At 42.6% G+C, this 18,186-nt stretch overlaps 2 protein-coding genes across 6 annotated transcripts in view; both read left to right on the top strand.

Annotated features, from left to right (window-relative positions):
- Window positions 1-4,354, top strand: part of Ptprr (protein tyrosine phosphatase receptor type R) — a 227,848-nt gene extending 223,494 nt beyond the window's left edge. For all 5 annotated transcript variants that reach the window (XM_075954367.1, XM_075954369.1, XM_075954368.1 and 2 more), the window contains one exon: window positions 3,135-4,354. In XM_075954367.1, coding sequence (XP_075810482.1) covers window positions 3,135-3,228 — 94 coding nt within the window. In that variant the 3' untranslated portion in view covers window positions 3,229-4,354. The remainder of the gene's footprint in view (window positions 1-3,134) is intronic.
- A 629-nt stretch (window positions 4,355-4,983) lies between these two features.
- Window positions 4,984-18,186, top strand: part of Ptprb (protein tyrosine phosphatase receptor type B) — a 109,648-nt gene continuing 96,445 nt past the window's right edge. Inside the window, exons 1-3 of the mRNA XM_075954877.1 lie at window positions 4,984-5,088; window positions 6,498-6,893; window positions 14,534-14,787. Of these exons, the coding sequence (XP_075810992.1) occupies window positions 5,034-5,088; window positions 6,498-6,893; window positions 14,534-14,787 (705 nt within the window). The 5' untranslated portion in view covers window positions 4,984-5,033. The remainder of the gene's footprint in view (window positions 5,089-6,497; window positions 6,894-14,533; window positions 14,788-18,186) is intronic.

Genomic DNA, 18,186 nt, shown 5'->3' with positions numbered 1-18,186 from the left:
GCATTGGGTATAGATCCAGCACTGTAGGAAGGCCCTAGCTCATCAAATCGCCTGTAGAGGTGGGAGATGCCGCCTGTGGGTAGCAGGGAAACCAGGCTACACAGAAATGTTGAGTAACCGCAGGATGTTTAGTCTGGAGAAGAAAGATTACGGGACTTTGATGGTTGTTTTCATCACTTAGAGGACTATTGTGTGACTCCAAGAGGAATCTTGAGACCTACTGGGGTTATTTCAGTTGGCCAATAGGGTGGGAGCGTTAAGAGAGAGAGAGAAATTCATTTTGATGTCTTCGGAAGCCTGCCTCTAAAGCTTTCTCTGTCCGTGAACATTCCAGAAGCTGGCTGACAGCCCGGCCTATAAAGAAACAAGCTCTTGCCAGTAATTCTGATGACTGATCTTTGAGGGCCCCTCTTTTGTTCTTATTTTCTGAAAAAAAAAAAAAAAAAGGAAAATACCAACACGGTTCCCGTGTCTTCCTGGAGCTCTGAGATCCACAAGACTTTTGCCAGTGTGCCCTGTGTGTTCTTATCTTCCCCACCTTCACTGGCAGCAGTACCTTGACCTCGCTAACCCAATCTGTTACACTTGATAGAACCTAATCACAGCAAATCTGTTCCAACCGTGATGGCATACTGCTGAGCGACTTCACGGTGAGACAATGACAAGACTCAAACCGTGATGCCGCTAGTCCCCCAGTCGGCCATGCAACTGCCACTGCTGAACAGAACAGCTAAGAAAGGGGAGAGCTTGCCTCAAAAGGAGGTAAATGGTAGCAGGAGGTTCACAGGCCGGAGCCCAAGAGAGGCAGTGCACACAGAGGTTCCTCTTGCAGCCCCCGGCTTGACGTAGGAGTGGCGATCCTCTGAGAAAACGTCAAAGGAAGGGAGGCGCCTCTCAGTGCCCTACAGCTGCCCTCATGTTTGCTGTGGCTACCTCTCCCAAGCTATGCAGACCAGACCAGCATCTCCTGAACACCTGCTATGCTTTTTTTCAAATGTTTCCAGATGTCATCTTACAACTAGGAAAAAAACAAGACATCTCTCTCTCTCTCTCAGCTGCCATTTCTGTTGCCACCTTCTGACCAGTCCTTGCTCCGTCAACAGAATGTGCAGTTCTACTGGAAAAGACTGTGGTACTGTTTTTACAAGGAAGTGGCTAACACTGGAAACTGAAGTCTCCTCTTCACTTCTTGCCCAATGCATGGTCTTGGCACTGTGTCAAGGCTGCCTGAGGAACCTCTGCCTAGCTCAGGGGGTGTAGAGTCGCTGCTTTAGTAGTTTGACAGGCGTACATACAAGGCCAGTTTCAGTTGTCATTCACCAAAGTCATGTCACAGTGCGAACAATGCATCATGTCTTCAAGTTGGGATGGCTTACGTGATCGAAAAATTGTTTTGAGTAGTACCAAACACCACTAGGAAAAAAAAAACTCCTTAAAAGCAAGACTAAAACTAAAATAGGATTTGCTGTGTGGCTAAAGAGTTACAGAGAGGTTACAAAAGTTTGGATAATTACTCTAGTGGCAACTCTTAGTGAAATGACGAATAGGTAACTTTTGTATTAAGGTTTGACAGTTTATCAAGCTAAAGAACCATCACCTTAGGAGAAAACGTGAAAAAAGTATTATGCATATCAAAATATGATGAGAACTAGGGACTTTTCTCCCAAAGAAGCTGCCTTCTTCCAATCTCTGACATTGGGAAGGCTGAACAGCTGGTGGTGACATGGCCCTGGCAAAGAGGAAAAGCAAGAATCAATTCCCAGTTTCCAGTCAGCTGAAGGATCCACCCACTATTGTGTTTAGATGCCTCGCACACCCAAAGGCTGCTTAGTGCCCTCACAGCCTTAAATAAAGCACTTCCCAGTAGGTCTTTCATTTGTAGGAAGAGCAATAGATCACAGCGCGGCTGTGCTTTGTGAACCCGCTGTCGCCATCCCTTTTAGCCCAAATGCATAATGCATTTTAACAGAAGAGGGACGGGAAGGGTCCAGCGAAACTAAAACCTCCGCTCCAGCTGCTGTGTGTTTAACACTCAGGGTGACTTTGTCACCTAGCCACTGCCTGGCTTTAACAGAAGAGGGGACTGAGACCAAACGCTTTTAAGGAAGTTATGTGCAGCACACAGGTAAAAATTAGCACAGGAAGTGTTGGAGCTAGATGGCCTGACTCATCCCAGAGTCCGAGTATTCAACGGTAAGGTTCTGTCACTGCTCTGATAACAGTAAGGTAGGTAACAGCACTTCCAGAAGGCAGGAGGATCGAGTTCAAGGTCATCCTCTGCCACAGAGTGAGTTCAGTACCAGCCTCAGTCATAGAAGATCCTGGGTCAAAACACTAAAATAAATAATCAGGTGCCTAGAGTGCATGGCATTATATTGAGCCATATTATGTATATATATGTATATATATATAAAATAAATAGAGAGAGAGCACACACATATGTACACATATGTAGAGGTGGTGGGAGAGAGAAAGCATGATCCATGCGTTGCTAAGTGACGGAGAGATGTTCTGGAGAATGTAACATCGAACAACTTTGTTGTATAAACACTATATAGTACATGTGTACAAACCCAGACAGCACAGCCTACCACACACCTAGATGATACAATACGTATACAGCATTTCCTGCTTCTCCCAAAACCATCAAGAAACCATCATGAATACCCAAGAGAAGATAGTGCAGTCGAGTACAGTAACTACATACGGTGCTGTGGCTGCCAGCCTAACGTGACATACAGTTTTCCAGCCAATTAAAATTGAAGTAGGTGTATAAGCTAAGTAACACCAAGAAGAATGGTAAATAGCAATGCTCACAGCAAAGTTATTTGTCGTCATTCTGCATTATTAGGGAATGTACAGAGTAATTGCAGCTGTCAGAGGGTGGGCTGGTTCATACCAGCGTCATCATTAGCACTAACCTGTGAGTAGTGCATCATGATATGACATTATTGCACAGCATATGACTGCATTGATATGATGTTGAGACACAGGTAAGAAGGGTCACAAAAAGAAATTGTAGGATCATCTATTCCGCATGTTTGGCATAACACTCTAGTTCTGGTGTCGTGTCGAGGTTACGATATGATAAGGTGCCAGTCATACTGAGTTATTTTATGATCTCTTCCGTGCAGGGGTGGCATGGTCCAAACCAGTGAGCAGTATGAATTTGTGCACCACGCCCTGTGCCTCTACGAGAGCAGACTTCCACCAGAAACTGTCCAGTGATTCCGTGAAGATTCACCAACGTGTCAATCTCTCACGGGTGATTAATAAAATCACCTGCTTTCGGCTCCTCGAAGGAGCCCCCCTGCAGCGGACGAGGAGGCTCTAAAACCAACCTGAGGCGTGGACTGGGGAAGACCTGGCAACATAAAGGTCTGCCAACCCTTTGTGTATAGGAATGCATCTGTAAGCATCCCCCCCCAAATTATTTCGGAGGTCCTGTGCTGATGGCGGTATGTTAATTTCTCACACAGCCTAAGGTGGACTTTGTTTTGTCTGTGCGGCTTCTCTGCCACACGGAATCCATGTGTGTAATATTCCGTGACTGACGACAGGAGGAGCCGCTGAAGACGTCGTCCTCGTGTGTTTAGATGCTTTCGTGTTCACCGAGTCTGGCTTGTGAGTGGACGGCCAGCTAGTCACCTGTCCCGGTTTAAGTGCTATTACCTATCTCTCAGTTACCAGAATCTTGCTGCTGACGTTGCAAGTGATCCATAACAGATTTTTTAAAAAAAAAATAGGATTTTGTTTTTGAAGAAAAAAAAATCAAATGCAGTAACTATTTTATATGGAAATGTGTCTTGATAATATCTATTAAATGTGTATTTATAGTACCTCCTATGAATCAATTACAGAGCACAATGACTGTCATTGGATACATATATACATATATATGTATGTATGTCTATATATATATATTCTATTATTAGGCACAGAGTTGGCTCTTGTTCTACAACTCCAGCCACTATATTTCTACATTGTGACTTGTTTTGCTTTCAAAAGGGGATCAACAAATTTATAGTAACTCTACAAAGTACCAATAATTTTAAATACTCCTTTCTCTTCTTCTAAGAAGGGATTTTTGAATATGCTGTCTACCTGGAATCTCTCTCCCAATACGAGGCAGGTGCCTTGGGGGGATGCTCCAACCTGCCTCATTCCCAGAAGTTCTTCTAAAGGATGCTGTCACGACGTCCTTCTATTTCTAAAAGTTTTCATTTCTCATGAGACAAAGGAAGACGAGACGACTACCCCCAGCAAACATGAGATGTTGGGCTCGCCTATGAATGTTCAATGCAGCAAAGTTGACATTGTTTTCATACTACCAATAAACGGCTCTTAACACGAAGTATTGAGCGGCGTGTATTCTTTTCTTACCCCCATTTGGAAAACAGGCATCGTGGGTGTGGGTAAACCGAAGTAGGTACTATGATGGATTTAATTTCAGTCTTCTCCTTCTCCCGGGCAGAGAATTGCCTCTCTCCAAAGGCGTTCTTATAACCACTGGAGAGATAATGATCTGGAAGCGCCATCATTATGTGGTTTCCCACATAGACGCCAGCGTCTCATTATGCAAACAGTACGTGTTTATGTCTTTTCTCGCACTTGTCACAGACCCCCATAAACTGCATGGCTTACGTATATCAGACAGAATCATATCACCTGAAAAGAAGGCAGTGGTGTAGGAAGACTCAATTATCTGACATTACGATTCTCTTCCTCCGTCTTGAGGTTTAGAAGTACTCATGTGCCCAAGAGACAGCAGGGGAAAACGCTCTGGGGTGTATTCTGGCTCCTGGGGGCTGGGTCTACGTTTTAAAAAGAGATGATCATTATACCTTCTTTCTAAGGAAACAGACAGAAGGACACTGGTGTAAAACTTCCCCCAAACAATTCAATTGGAGGAAGTGTGTCACTGACTTTTCCCCTCTCCGTGAAGCACATTTCCTTCCTCCCTCTTTGCCTCTCTTATCTGGGAGGATTTTTTTTGCCCCCAAGCGAAGCATGAACCGTTGTTTAAGTGGAAAATGGAGGCTGAATTTTACATGGCGATTCTAACCTGCCTGATCCTCGGGAGCTTGGGTGAGTGGGTCTGCCTCAGTTTCCTGAGGCATTGTCTCTCTCAATGTTAGCCAAGCAGGCTGGTAGCCTTGTGAGAAGTGTCTGAAATAAGCCAGAATCGGAGCCAGGTCTCCATGGCAGTGTAGCCAGAGACGATGGGGAGGGAGGATTACAGGAGACAGCTCTGGCCATGCTGCTGAGATTTCTCTCCAGAAGAAAATAAGTATTTACCAAGCGCCTGGGACAGCTCAGCTCCTGGAAGAATGGGCCTCAGAGTGAGGAGCCCTGAGCAAAGAGCTTTCATTATTTATATGTAACAATCTGTAGAATTCTCTGTAATTTTTTCCCAATCAAGTTATACATTTACTTTCTTTTCTATTAAAGAAAAATACATATATATATGGAATATGATTCAAGAGAGTGAGGAGATGTGCTTTATTTGGAAGTTGTCATTTGGGAAGATTGAATATTTCCATGGAAAAGCTAGGTGGTTTAGGTTAAAAACTCCTTGAAAATGGTTTCTGAGCCTGAGTGTTTTGCTGTGTATGTTTTAAAAGTGGGCATTTAGTCTTCAGGAAATGCTGATGTTTTTAAAAATATGTTAGTGTGGGAAACTATACACATTGTCATCAAATCGATGTTTATCTGCAGGGCTGCAGGGACATAGCCTCTGGTAATCAATACTTGAGTTGTTGGCTACCAGTTGCAACTTATGCTTCGAAAGATGGGAAATTCCATCCTATTTTTATCTTTTAATAAATGTACTCAATTTTTAAAGCGTTTGTTCAGACTATACAACTCGTAAACAAGTATTTATTTTGGGAGCACAGGGACTGAGAAGCGAGCATGTCACTCTGTTTATAATGGAACAGGGCTATGATATGAAGAGGACCAAATGGTTAAAGGGGACCAAGCTCTGTAATTGACTTTCATAATGCACACATTATTTTCTGTGTTTGTCTTTCCTCTTCCAATGAAAAGCCATATTCCTTGGATGACTTTGATTCTTTTCCAAGATTCCTTTCATTTTTCTAATGGGGATGTATGCTCACTAAATCATACAAAAGTTTAACAGGGGAGTGCTATGTGTAATGTTTCGATACTCTTCTGTTGGTTCTGTTTTTTTTGCTTTATTTTTTTTCTTTTGGTGGGTTGATTGGTTGGTTTGGGAGGGTGTTTTTGGTTGCTTAGTTGCTTGGTTGAGTTTGGAGGATGTTCTTGGTTGGTTTGTTGATTGGGTTTGTGGGGAAGGAGGGTTGTTGTTTGTTTGCCTTAGGATTTTAAGTCATGTGAGCTAAGTCTGAGACTATGTATTTGCAATGCCAGAGAGATCAAAATATAAGTAAACCTGTTATTTTTAATTCAGTTAGTTATGTGGGCAGGTACTTGATGGCCTTTCCATGGCACTTCATAAGTCTCTCGTCTTCCAGAGGGGTTCCAGATAGTCCATGTCCGTAAACAGCAGTGTCTTTCCATAAATCAGAACGTGGTTATGAGCTCATGCAATGCCAGCAGCCAGAACCAGCAGTGGCTGTCGACTGAGGATGGGAAGCTCCTTCACATTAAATCTGGATCGTGTCTGGGCATCTCCAACTCCTCAAGGGGTCCTTTCCGACCAGCAGTCTCCACTCCCTGTGCCCAGGCACCCCGATGGACCTGCCATGACCAGGAAGGCTTCCTTGAGGTGGAAAATACTTCTCTCTTTCTCAAGAAACAAAACCGTAAGGTAGTGGTAAAGAAGATTAGTAAATACCTCGATAGCTGGATGAAATTAGACACCAACAAGGAAGGGAAGCTGATCAGCAAAAACCTCTGTGCAAAGCAAGGTGAGTGATGCCTAATGAGTCCTGAAAGTCATTCTGGTCTTTGCAAAGCTCAGGGAGAGCCACGTGCTCCAATCTATCTCCTCTGCAGGACACATACATTTACCAACGGAAGTACACTAAGTGGTACCCAACAATGGAAAACTTCATTATCCTCATTAAAGTCAGCAACTTCTCTGCCTCTGTTGTTTCCTTTCCCTTCTTCTCTTGTACTCAAACTTTAAAATGTGTGTGCACATGCACGTGTGTGTGAAATCTTGTGTGATTGCCACTTCTTGAGTATCAAAAAGTCAGAGGACAATCATGGGTCTTAGGCCATGACGTCCATCTTATTTGAAACAATGTTTCTTGTTCACCCCTGCATGCATCACACTAGACAGCCTACACATCTCTGCACATTCTCCTGTCTCCATCTCTCATCTCACCTTTTTTGTCAGACACTATGACCAAACCCTACTAGGTATTGGAATATACATCCAGGCATATGTACACATGTAATGACTAAAGTCAACGGTCGGGAAATTAGATTTGACTGATCTAGAAACTTCTATCCTCTAATGAGGAGGAGTTTTAGGACGCAGGAAGGAGTATCAAAAAGCAGAGATGATACTAGGCCATGCTTCAAAACTGTTTCATGCTGGTGCTCACATCATTCGAAGGGAACATACATTTTTTGAAAAAGTCAAAGACAATGAGTAATCACAATTTTTTTCTAATTGTTGATAATTAGTGTCCGCAGATAACAGATGTGCATAAAAAATTGTATATGCATACACAAATTCCTGGTTCAGGCCATAATTGTCCTAAGTAAAAATATTTGTGGAACGTATATGCAGTTTCATCTTCTCTTGAGGTTGGCTGTATCCATGGTGACTCTGCTTTTCCTTCAGAGGTTGGCTCAGGGAGTCATGAAAGATAAAACTTGCAGAATCGCAATACACTGGGCATGAAAGAGCCCTTAAGAACACTGGGAGAATCACTTAGAAATGAATCTCCATCGTAAATACACTGAAGTTCATCAGGATATAATAAATCATCCTAAACCCAGGTTAACTTCGTGTCTAGTGTACATCCCTTATAAGTGAGCTGCTTAGTGCTTCCTGCTACCTCCCTGTGCTGACCCAGCGGTTCCCAGTACTCCCTGTGCTGACCCAGTGCCTCCCAGGGCAGATCCCATTTATCCCAGTGTTTCCCAGTCCTTCCCTGTGCTGACCCAATGATCCCCAGTCCCTTCCAGGACTCCCCCAATTCTTCCCAGTGCTTTCCAGTACTGAGCCATCTAGTTGGCTGCTTGACAAAGCCATGAGGAAAAGGCAGAGCTTACTGAAAACACAGATTCCCAAGATCCCTTCCCACCTTCCTTTATCCATAACGGCCTCAAGATCTGGAGTCAGGAGCTATGGACCTGTATTAACACTATCATGGGTCCACAGTACTTCTTGGGGATCAGCACCCACTCTACCTAAAACCTTTTCATAGGTACCCACCTCTGAGGCTGATTGGAGATTTTCTACCATGGTAATCTTTAAGCAGTGCTCTCTCTCTTAGGCAAATGCTAAGCTAATACGTAATTAGATACTAGTTGAGGGCTCTTCTGCAACAGACAATGAGGTTTATAGTCTCAATCCTATCATGTCTGACTATGCAAAGAGAATAAAAATACAGTAGTCTATTAGAAAATTCAACTTTATCGGACCATATACAGCACATGGAGCAATCTGTATAGTTTCATCCCTGTGGTTGATTTGTCCAGGTCTGTCCTGAGTGACAAAGGACCATGCTAAATAGAACAAATTGTACTCTTTTTATCTCTTATTTTCTGAGAGAGGGTTTCTCTATGTAGCTCTTGCTGGTCCTGGAACTCTCTCTCTCTGTAGACCAGACTGGCCTCAAACTCAAAGAGATCCTCCTGCCTCTGCCTCCCAAGAATTGGGATTAAAGGTGTGCGCCACCCCCCACCCAGGCAACATTTTTACTCTTACCCACAGGAAGGGAGACCCATCTCTAACCTCAAATCAGGCAAGGCAGGTGTTTAGCTCCATGCTGCCTGCAAGACCTTGGTGTTTTTGAGACGAGGTCTTACTGTGTAAGCCCAGACTGACCTGAAACTCACAAACTGTGGGTCCCACAGAGGGTCCTGCTTCCCAAGTGCGGAGATTACAGGTGTGGAACACCCAGCTTGAACCACCATGAAAATAATTATTTTTCAAATCACTGTTTTAAAGCTTTAAAAAAAAAGTCAAAAAACAAAAAGCAGGGCTCTAAAGCTATCGTTCTGAGTCTTCAAGATGGCAACAAGACCATGATGTTCCAAACATCAACCTGTCTCATTAAAAATAGAAAAACAAGGTTCATAGTGCAGCCCGTAATCCCACCTAGAACTTGTCAATATCTGGCTACTGAAAAGTATCCCTTTGAGTATATTCATATTTCTTTTTTCATTTCATATCAATTGCTCTGTTCTGCTTTGGTATTTAACTCTGCTGTGTGTTGGTATGAGTTTTCATTTAATCATCTTGGTTTATTTCCACTTGGGTATGGTTTTTTTTTTGTTTTTGTTTTTGTTTTTTCGAGACAGGGTTTCTCTGTGGTTTTGGAGCCTGTCCTGGAACTAGCTCTTGTAGACCAGGCTGGTCTCGAACTCACAGAGACTTGGGTATGTTTTTAAGTGTACCCTTTATTTCATTGACTACCCTTTCTGATATGCTAGTCATCTTGGTCATGTTTACTAATCTACTTTAATTCCCCTCTTTGCTCCGTTCACCCTCATGGAGCCCAGTACTGTCTGGAGTGTGCATGCGTGTGCATCGCCTTTCCCTTTCCTTCAGCTTCACTGTTGGCTCTCCCACATAATTTACTCACTTTTAATAGATGTGTTATCTTTTATTACATTTGACATTTTTCTCCAGAGTAAAAAAAAAAACTAATACAATTAAAATGTCTTGCCACAAGAATGATGCTAAGAGAAACTAATTTGTTTATTGTTCTTATCGTTATACAAAAATCTTTTTTTGTTTTTGTTTTTGTTTTGAGACAAGGTTTCTCAGTAGCTATGGAGCCAGTCCTGGAACTCACTCTATAGACCAAGTTGGTCTCAAACTCACAAAGAGCCACCTACCTCTGCCTCCTGAGTGTTGAGAATAAAGGTGTGCACCACCACCTCCCAGCGGTACAAAAATTTTATGTCTCAGTTAATGATGAATTTTGAGTCTGATTATTAGTTTCTTGCCCTTTAAAACTGTGCTCAAAGATGGTCTTGACCTGGTGAAGTCAACACGGATCTTATCATCTTACAAATGACCTTGGTCTCACTGAAAGCTAGTAACAATGTCAGTGTGAAAATGTTTTGGATTGAATACAGGATGCCCCGCTGGCCTTGAATTATGTTCTAGGAAGAATTTTGCTATAATGTGGAAACAATGCAGTAGCGATGGCTCAATAAAAACACTAAAACTAGCTTTACCATATTGTTCCATTGTGCGAGAACTTTCCCTTGCCACCATCAAAAAATCTTCCTCTTCAGGGAATTGTGAAATGTCTGCACACTTCCAAGACAATTAGAAGATATAGACACCGAAACACCAAAAGATTTGTTTTTAGAATAATTCCATGTCTATTCCAACAGAGTTCAGCAATAGAAAAATGACCTTAACTTTGAAAGTCTCGTATATCTATAACGAGGATTGTCTTTCTTCCCAACTACTTTATAAACTTCCAATACCCACATGAGAAATGATCACAGTTGCTGGTTTGCAATGCTGTTAATCTTGGGATGTGGAACAATGGAATGGGAGTCCACGGCAGCCTCAGCTACATGAGACCCTGTCAAAGAAAGGAGAGGGGGAGGGCAGGGGAAGAACCGAGGGAGAAGAGGGGAAGGTATCAGGGCTGCATTTTGGTTCATAGTATGTATATGGCTAAAACTGTGGACTAGAATCACGCAGGGAACCTTAGAGAGGCAGAGTCTGGAACCCACACCAATTCCACCAAATCGCAGTTTCTGGAGTGAGAGTTTCTTTGAAGATCAAACTTCAAAGGTGGCTTTGACACCAACCATCTTGGCAAGCCACTGCTTTCAAGTCTGCAAAACATAGAAATTTGGGCTAAAATTTCTCTAGATTTTAAATAGAAAAAGTCAAAAACACAGACATGAAATACAGAGACACCAGATTTGTTTCTTTGGCAAAAAGGAGGACGGGGAGAAGGTGGCCTCAAATGGAAAAGGGATATGTTTGGTCTGTGTTATCTTAAAAACATATGAGGATTATTAAAGATGATTGCAGTGGAAAACTGAGATTTTTCTCCAAAAGCTGTACGCAATGGTAACATCTGCAATGCGATTGGCAGCCCAAATCTGCAGAATGTCTGGTCATTTCTCTGGAGAGTCTAATTGCAGCCAATGATATGCACGTTGGTTTTCTTTTTTTAAGGTCTTACAATAAAAACTCACCAGCCATTTTTTAGTGAAGGAAGCAGAGCCTGGCACACAAGAATGCGATTGCATACTAGGTATTCGGAAGCTTGATTTGGGTCCTAACCGCATCATTACTTTCTAAAAAGGGCCTAGGAACGAAAACTGTATCACGTGGTCCTTAACTTAGAGAATCAGCATTGGGCAAAGCTGAAAGCAACAGAGATATTGACCTCCATGTGCTTTGCATCCCCACACTGGCAGACGTTTTTGAGGGAGACATCCTAACTGTAGACTCTGAACTCAAGACTGAGAAATTAAGAATGCTTCTTAAGACTGTTGTGTCAGCCGGGCAGTGGTGGTGCACGCCTTTAATCCCAGCACTCGGGAGGCAGAGGCAGGCGGATCTCTGTGAGTTCAAGGCCAGCCTGGTCTACAAGAGCTAGTTCCAGGACAGGAACCAAAAAGTTACAGAGAAACCCTGTCTCGAAAAAAAATTTAAAAAGACGGTTATGTCAAAGTCTCAGGGAGAATCATGGTTGAATTTGACATGAAAAAACACCTTGAGTATAATAGCTCACCTGTGTGCAAAGTGTGTAACATAACACACAGGCAGGGACCATGCTAAATGATGTGGGAGGAAAAAAATGAAATATACAGAAAGAAGCATCCAGAAAGCTATCAAAGTGTAGATTGAGTAGACATAGAAGGAAAGTTGCAGACAATACACAGGAATGCCCACTTACATTTGAATTCCAGATAAATTTTAAGTATATTAAGATAAATATTAAGTATATGCTATAGAATATAATTTTTGAGTTGTTTCCTAGCACTAAATAAATAAACTCAATTATACTGAAATATTATTACCTGAACTTTGAATTTAACTGGTGTCCGATACTTTTGTTTGCTGAAGTATCTGTCCACAACTATCTACACACAAAATCCTTGGCACTGCCCTTTGCGTCTCAGGGAAAGAATGCTTATTCACCACGTTTCTTTATTAACTTTTTCAAGACTGTCTATTTAGGCTGGACGGTAGTGGTGCATGCCTTTAATCCCAGCACTTGTGAGGCAGAGCAGGAGGATCTCTGTGAGTTCGAGACCAGGCTGGTCTACAAAGGGAGTTCCAGTACAGGCTCTAAAGTGTCAGAGAAACCCTGTCTTGAAAAAAAAAAAGTCTGCTTATATCTCGTTACCATAAATGGACCTTTTCTGTCGTGAACCATTTTTGTCCCATAACCTCTCTTATTTACATACATTGCCATATGAAGTGTGCTAGTCAGGAAAAAATCAGGATGGGAAGGAATGAGACTCAAAAGAGCGATAAGTAAAGTTGACTAGAAAGTGCAACTAACTCCTTCTTTAAGAGGGGCTACTTGGCACATAGTAATTGCCTAGTAAAGAGTTGTTTTATTCAAAGAACAAGGAAAGAAGTGATAAGAAATTAAAGTTGCTCTGCTTCTTAAAGTCCCCACTCTTTCGAGTTAGTTACCTGATTTTGACAGGATTCCCTGGGTTTATCTCCCTGCCAACATAGCATCGGTAAGCCAGCGAAGCGTCCAGACACCCCTCTCAGCCAGTCACTTGCAGACTTTTCCAATGTGTGGCTTTGCCCTAGGGTATGGCTACCCAGTGACTCAAAGGCCTGGGAGCTTCTCAAAAATGTAAGAAGAGCCAGGCGATGGTAGCACACACCTTTAATCTCAGCACTTGAGAGGCAGAGGCAAGTGGTTATCTGTGAGTTCAAGACCAGCCCGGTCTAGTTCCAGGACAGGCCCCAAGATTACAGAGAAATACTATCATAGAAACAAACAAACAAAAATGTAAGATGAGCACAATTTATGATCATAGCGAGGTGAACTGATATTTGCTTGTTTTTAAATATTGAAAATTTATCCCACCTGCTCATATAACCTAAATGACTAGCTGTTCTTTTAAAAGAGATGTAACTTAGAAAATACAGCAGCCTTGCTGGGCAGCGCACATCTTTAATCCCAGCACTCAGGAAGTAGAGGCAGGTTTGAGGCTACACACCTTGGCTACACAAAGAAACCCTGTCTCAAAAAAGGAAAAGAAAAGAGGAAAGAAGAAGAAAAGAAAGAAAAGAAAATCCAACAGTCTCATGATTGAAGCCTCACAGAATTAAAAACACTCTTCATCCGCAGACAATATGTCATGGTTAGACAGGAGTGAGACGTTCTGATGTGCTCTTTGACAGTCAGCTGTGAACAGGAAAGTACTACATATCTCAAAAATCTAGGAGAAGATTCTAAATAATTTCACCATGAAATTTAAAAAGATGTTTGAGGAGAGAGATGTGTATGATCTGATTTAAACATTATATACTGTATGTAGAAATGTAAACATCACCAATACTCCATTAATATATAATTTTATGTTTTTATATGTTAGTTAAAATAAATTGACACCACTAATGTTCTTATCATAAATGTTTGCATTATGGTTAAAGAAATAAATATCACTAACTCCTCCCCCAACAAAGAGCCACCATTCTTAATGATGTAGTTAGGCAAGTCAATAACAGTGATTCTCAAAGCTGTAATATCAGCTCCTTTGGGAAGCTGGTAAAAGCTATAACTATTTCCTAACACTGCTGTAAGATGAATTTCCTATGGTCAGAAGTGTGGGTAGACCTTTGGAAACTCACGGACTATTCCTGAGACCAATCCAGTCATCTAGACATCCATAGCATGAATTGAACTCTGACTTCTATGCAGAACTGGGCTTTCCATTTACAGCAGATTTTCATAATTCTGCCTCCACCATGTAAAACTGGCAGATGGACCAAGGATGGGTATACTGGACAGGGTAAATGGACATTTTCCTATACATTCCCTATACATGTGGACATTTATCCACATGCTTCTTATTGAAGAGACCTTCTTTTACTATGTAAAAGTTGTTTTTGGATAGGACTGTTTTTAGATAGGAATATGGCTTAGTTAGTAAAGTCCTTGCCTAGCCTAGCCTAGCCTACACAAAGCCCTGGGTTCAACCCCTAGCACTGTATATACCAGGCATGGTGGTCCACACAGGTAACATCAACACTTAGGAAGTGGAGGCAAGATAATTAGAAGTTCAATGTCCTCAGGCTATATAGCAAGCTCAACATCATCCTGAACCACGTGATGGCCTATCTCAAAGCAAAATCGTTAAAAATTCATAAAATGTGAGAATGATGTTTGCCCCTGTCCTTTCTTCCCCTCAGCTGGCCTGGGGACAGAAGTCTCGGTGCGGATTGCTAGGAACTCCGTGGCACCGCAGACCCTCACAACTTTCCACACAGTTCCATACAGCCCGGAACACACTAGGAACACCACAGAGACATTCCTCCGGAGTACTGCAGAGACCTACAGGCCAAGCAGCAGCAAGAGAGCTCTCCCCAGCCTGCACACGACGGGGACTACAGAGACAGCCTGGAGTCCATCAACTACTCCGCCTTCCTTCGGCACCACCACAGAGGTAAAAGGAGGCGGGTGGTACGGTTGCGAGTGGTCCCAGAAAACCCTTTCCTCGAAAAGACTCTCTGTGTCCAAAATGCCACCGTGCACTAAGAAATCGGTCATTTTGTGTCTAAACTGCAAATTGTACGCAAACGGATTTGGCAGAATGAGGAAAACTTTGAAATCTCTGCATCTTGATGAGATGGAGCTAGTTGGGCTTGGTCGTGCTGTCCCGGTACTCGGCACTCTGGTACATTAGCTTTTTGTGGACCAAAGTCGGGGTTCGTGGTCTTAAACATAGCCCGAAACAAGTAAATAAATGCTGAGACCAGTATTTGGTGATTCCAAACCATTTGTGCCCTAAGGGGCAAGAATGACAAAACAGTGACAGATCCAGAGTCACTCGAATTGCTTGGGAAGATAATAATAAACAGAAGTCATGGCACCTCCGCATCACCATCCCCTTTGCGTCACCTGCCTGTGGTCTTGGTAGTCCCCACCGTGACAGAAGGGTCAAGACAATGAACCCAAACACTCTCTCTGGTTTGAGCATTCATTTCTTTGGCTTTGCCTTCCTCTCGGAGATTCGAACCATAATGTAGGCAATGACGATGTAATTAGAAGAGACAAGAAGAGTTCAAGTTTGCAGAACACAGGTATATCTTGATGGCACAGTGCTAAAGCACATGTCAGGGTAAAGCCCTAAATTAATCCGGAGCACAGACAAACAAAGAAAAGTCTATGCTTCACTTGAGAGTGTAGCTCTTTGCCAATAGACAACCCAAATAAGTTAAAGACTAAAGACATCCAATATCATCCAAATGACATCCACCCAATTGGATCGCTCATTACTTTTGCATTGTATTGAGCCTAATATTACGTATGGTCTTCCACTACTGAGCACATACATCATTATGGGTCACAGAACAAATACAGTGAGAAAGTTGAACAGCTCCTGGGACTTTATTTTTGGTTCCAGTTTTCCGTTACCATAAATCTCCCCTCTGACCCAGTTCTGTCTTTGACTATGAAAAGGAGCTAGGAAGGCCCGGTTGCTTTTTTTGGAAACTCTTTACATCCCTTTCAAGCAATACCCCCAACCTCTGTCCATTAATAGAAATATCTATCCTGAGAACACGCACTCTGAATCTGCCTTTGAAGGTCAGCTGTGCCTCTCCCATCCCTCCATTCAGTTGAGGCTTACGACAGAAAAAGAGGGGCACAGTTAAAGCCCCTTACTCCTACCTTGACTTCTGCCTGCCTCTTGGCTCATTGTGGTCTCAGACCTGTTAGCTTTGCAAAGGGGGAAAAGAGGACATGAGATGGGAGAGCCATGACGTCAGGAGCCCCCCACGATTGCTGCACTCCCTAGTTCTTCAGCTCCTAGCCATTTCATCTACTAAAGTGAATGAGATATTTATTTGCACTTTTGAAGATGAATTCTCACATCCTTATTTTGTCTGTGTATGCCTCCACAAAAAACTCACATTTTACCATAAACTTAGTAGAGCATTTCATCTACATTGGAACTGAATTATTTATAACAGAACAGAAAAAATAAGTATATCAAACAAAACACATGGAATAAAGACTATCACAAACACCTAGGTACCTGAATGCCAGAAGGTGGTCTTTTAGCATTAAAAGGATAGTCTATCATCCTTCCCAAAGCATAGAACCCTTCCCATGTCTGACATTATGAAGCCTAGAAATAGGTTCAAGTATATTCAGAACAATCAGCAACAGAGCTGTTGAAGACACACCACTGGTTGGGCCAATCTAACCCTGAATGACAAAGCTTACAGGATCATCCCCAAGCGGTACTTGTAGCCTTGGATCAGAACAGCACAATGGAGAGGGTTTTGTTGTTGTTCTTTTGTTTTCTCAGGAGTTTGGAAGGGTATTTTTTTGTGGCTGTTATTGTTGTTGTGGTTGGTTGGTTGGTTGGTTGGTTGGTTGGTTGGTTGGTTGGTTGTTTCATTGACTTGTTGTTTGGTTGGTTCATTGGCGGTATCGTTTCTAGAAAGAAATCAACTACAGTATTTATATGTGCTCCCAGATGGGGCACCCAACATTACCGGTTTCTCACCTCTGTCTTTCTTGAAGTTTCGACAAAATATTCACTCTGTTCTGGGAAGTGAGAGTAAAAAAAATAAACCATTCTGTCTCCAAAGGCAGTTTCTCCCAGTGCAGAATTCTGAACTCTAATCTAACCATCCTTCCCACCAAACAACTTAAAAGAGCGCTACTCCACAGTTCATTGTTAGCCATTGGAGTCTGAGCCTTTGAAAAGTAACACAAGTCACTGACAGTTTAAACTTTGTGTCCTCTGAGAGTAATTGTGAGGAAGAGCATCAGGAGAACGTGAGTAAAGTAGTTGAGCTCAATTGTCGGAAATTGTATCTACGGCTCTCTTAGTCATTTTCTTTCTCACACAGCATCTGGTTTGTGAAGATGTTTTACTGGGCTGGGTTGGGGGCGTTGTTTTTGAGTGAAGACAAGGTTTCGTGACTGTATGCATTGGACGAATGCGCCTGAACAAAATGCTTAAAGTTTGGAGCGGAGGAAGGAAAGGTTTGGGCTAGTCTGGAACAAAATAGAATGGAGATGAACGTAATGACACAGAATGAATCGGGAGGGAGTGGACTGGGGTGGACTGGTCTGGACTGGACTGCAGTGGGGCTGTTCTGGTAGGTGGTTCCTCTCCTGCTTCATCCGGGCTCACTGTTGCAGCTGCATTCAACACGGGAGGTCAGCAGGGCTCTAGGATCAACACTCAGCTCATTTGCATGACTAGCCCTCGGCATTGGCTATGAGCCGGCCATCTAGGCTCACCTCATGACCCCTCATCCTCTAGTAAACAATACCAGCTTCCCTTTCATGATGGGAAGTTAGTCCAGCTTCATAAAAGGCCAAAGGTAAAGGCTGCAAAATTCTAGAAGTAGAGACTCTGGAATCACACAATGCTCCTTCGGCCACATTTGGAGGTTAAAACAAGCTAAAAACCAGCTGAAATTCAAGGGATAGGGCAATAGAATCTGCTCCTTTATGAGAACATCACCCAAATCATGATTTATATATATGATATATAGTTGGGGTGAATCCATAACCATTAAACAGGACACCGTATATTATTGTCATCACCACTACCCTATCGCCATCATCACCATCCCTATTTTGCAGATGTCTAAATAAAATATACAGAGGTTAAAGCCCAAGGACCTTCTCAAATGATTAAGGAGAAAGATAGCAAGAGTGTCCACCCATGTACGCCCACCCCCTCGGTCACCGTATTCTCTAATATATAGTGCGTGTTCATCAAGGCAAATGCCAAGGAAGACATATTTGCACTGCGGTTATCCCTCTTCACTCAGCACACGGAACAGCCCTAAACTCACTCTTTGAAGATGCAGGGTGT

This window comes from Microtus pennsylvanicus, chromosome 20 (genome assembly GCF_037038515.1).
Source record: "Microtus pennsylvanicus isolate mMicPen1 chromosome 20, mMicPen1.hap1, whole genome shotgun sequence".
Lineage (NCBI taxonomy): Eukaryota > Metazoa > Chordata > Mammalia > Rodentia > Cricetidae > Microtus > Microtus pennsylvanicus.
Note: the sequence above shows the minus strand (reverse complement) of the source record. Positions and strands in the feature narration are given on the sequence as shown.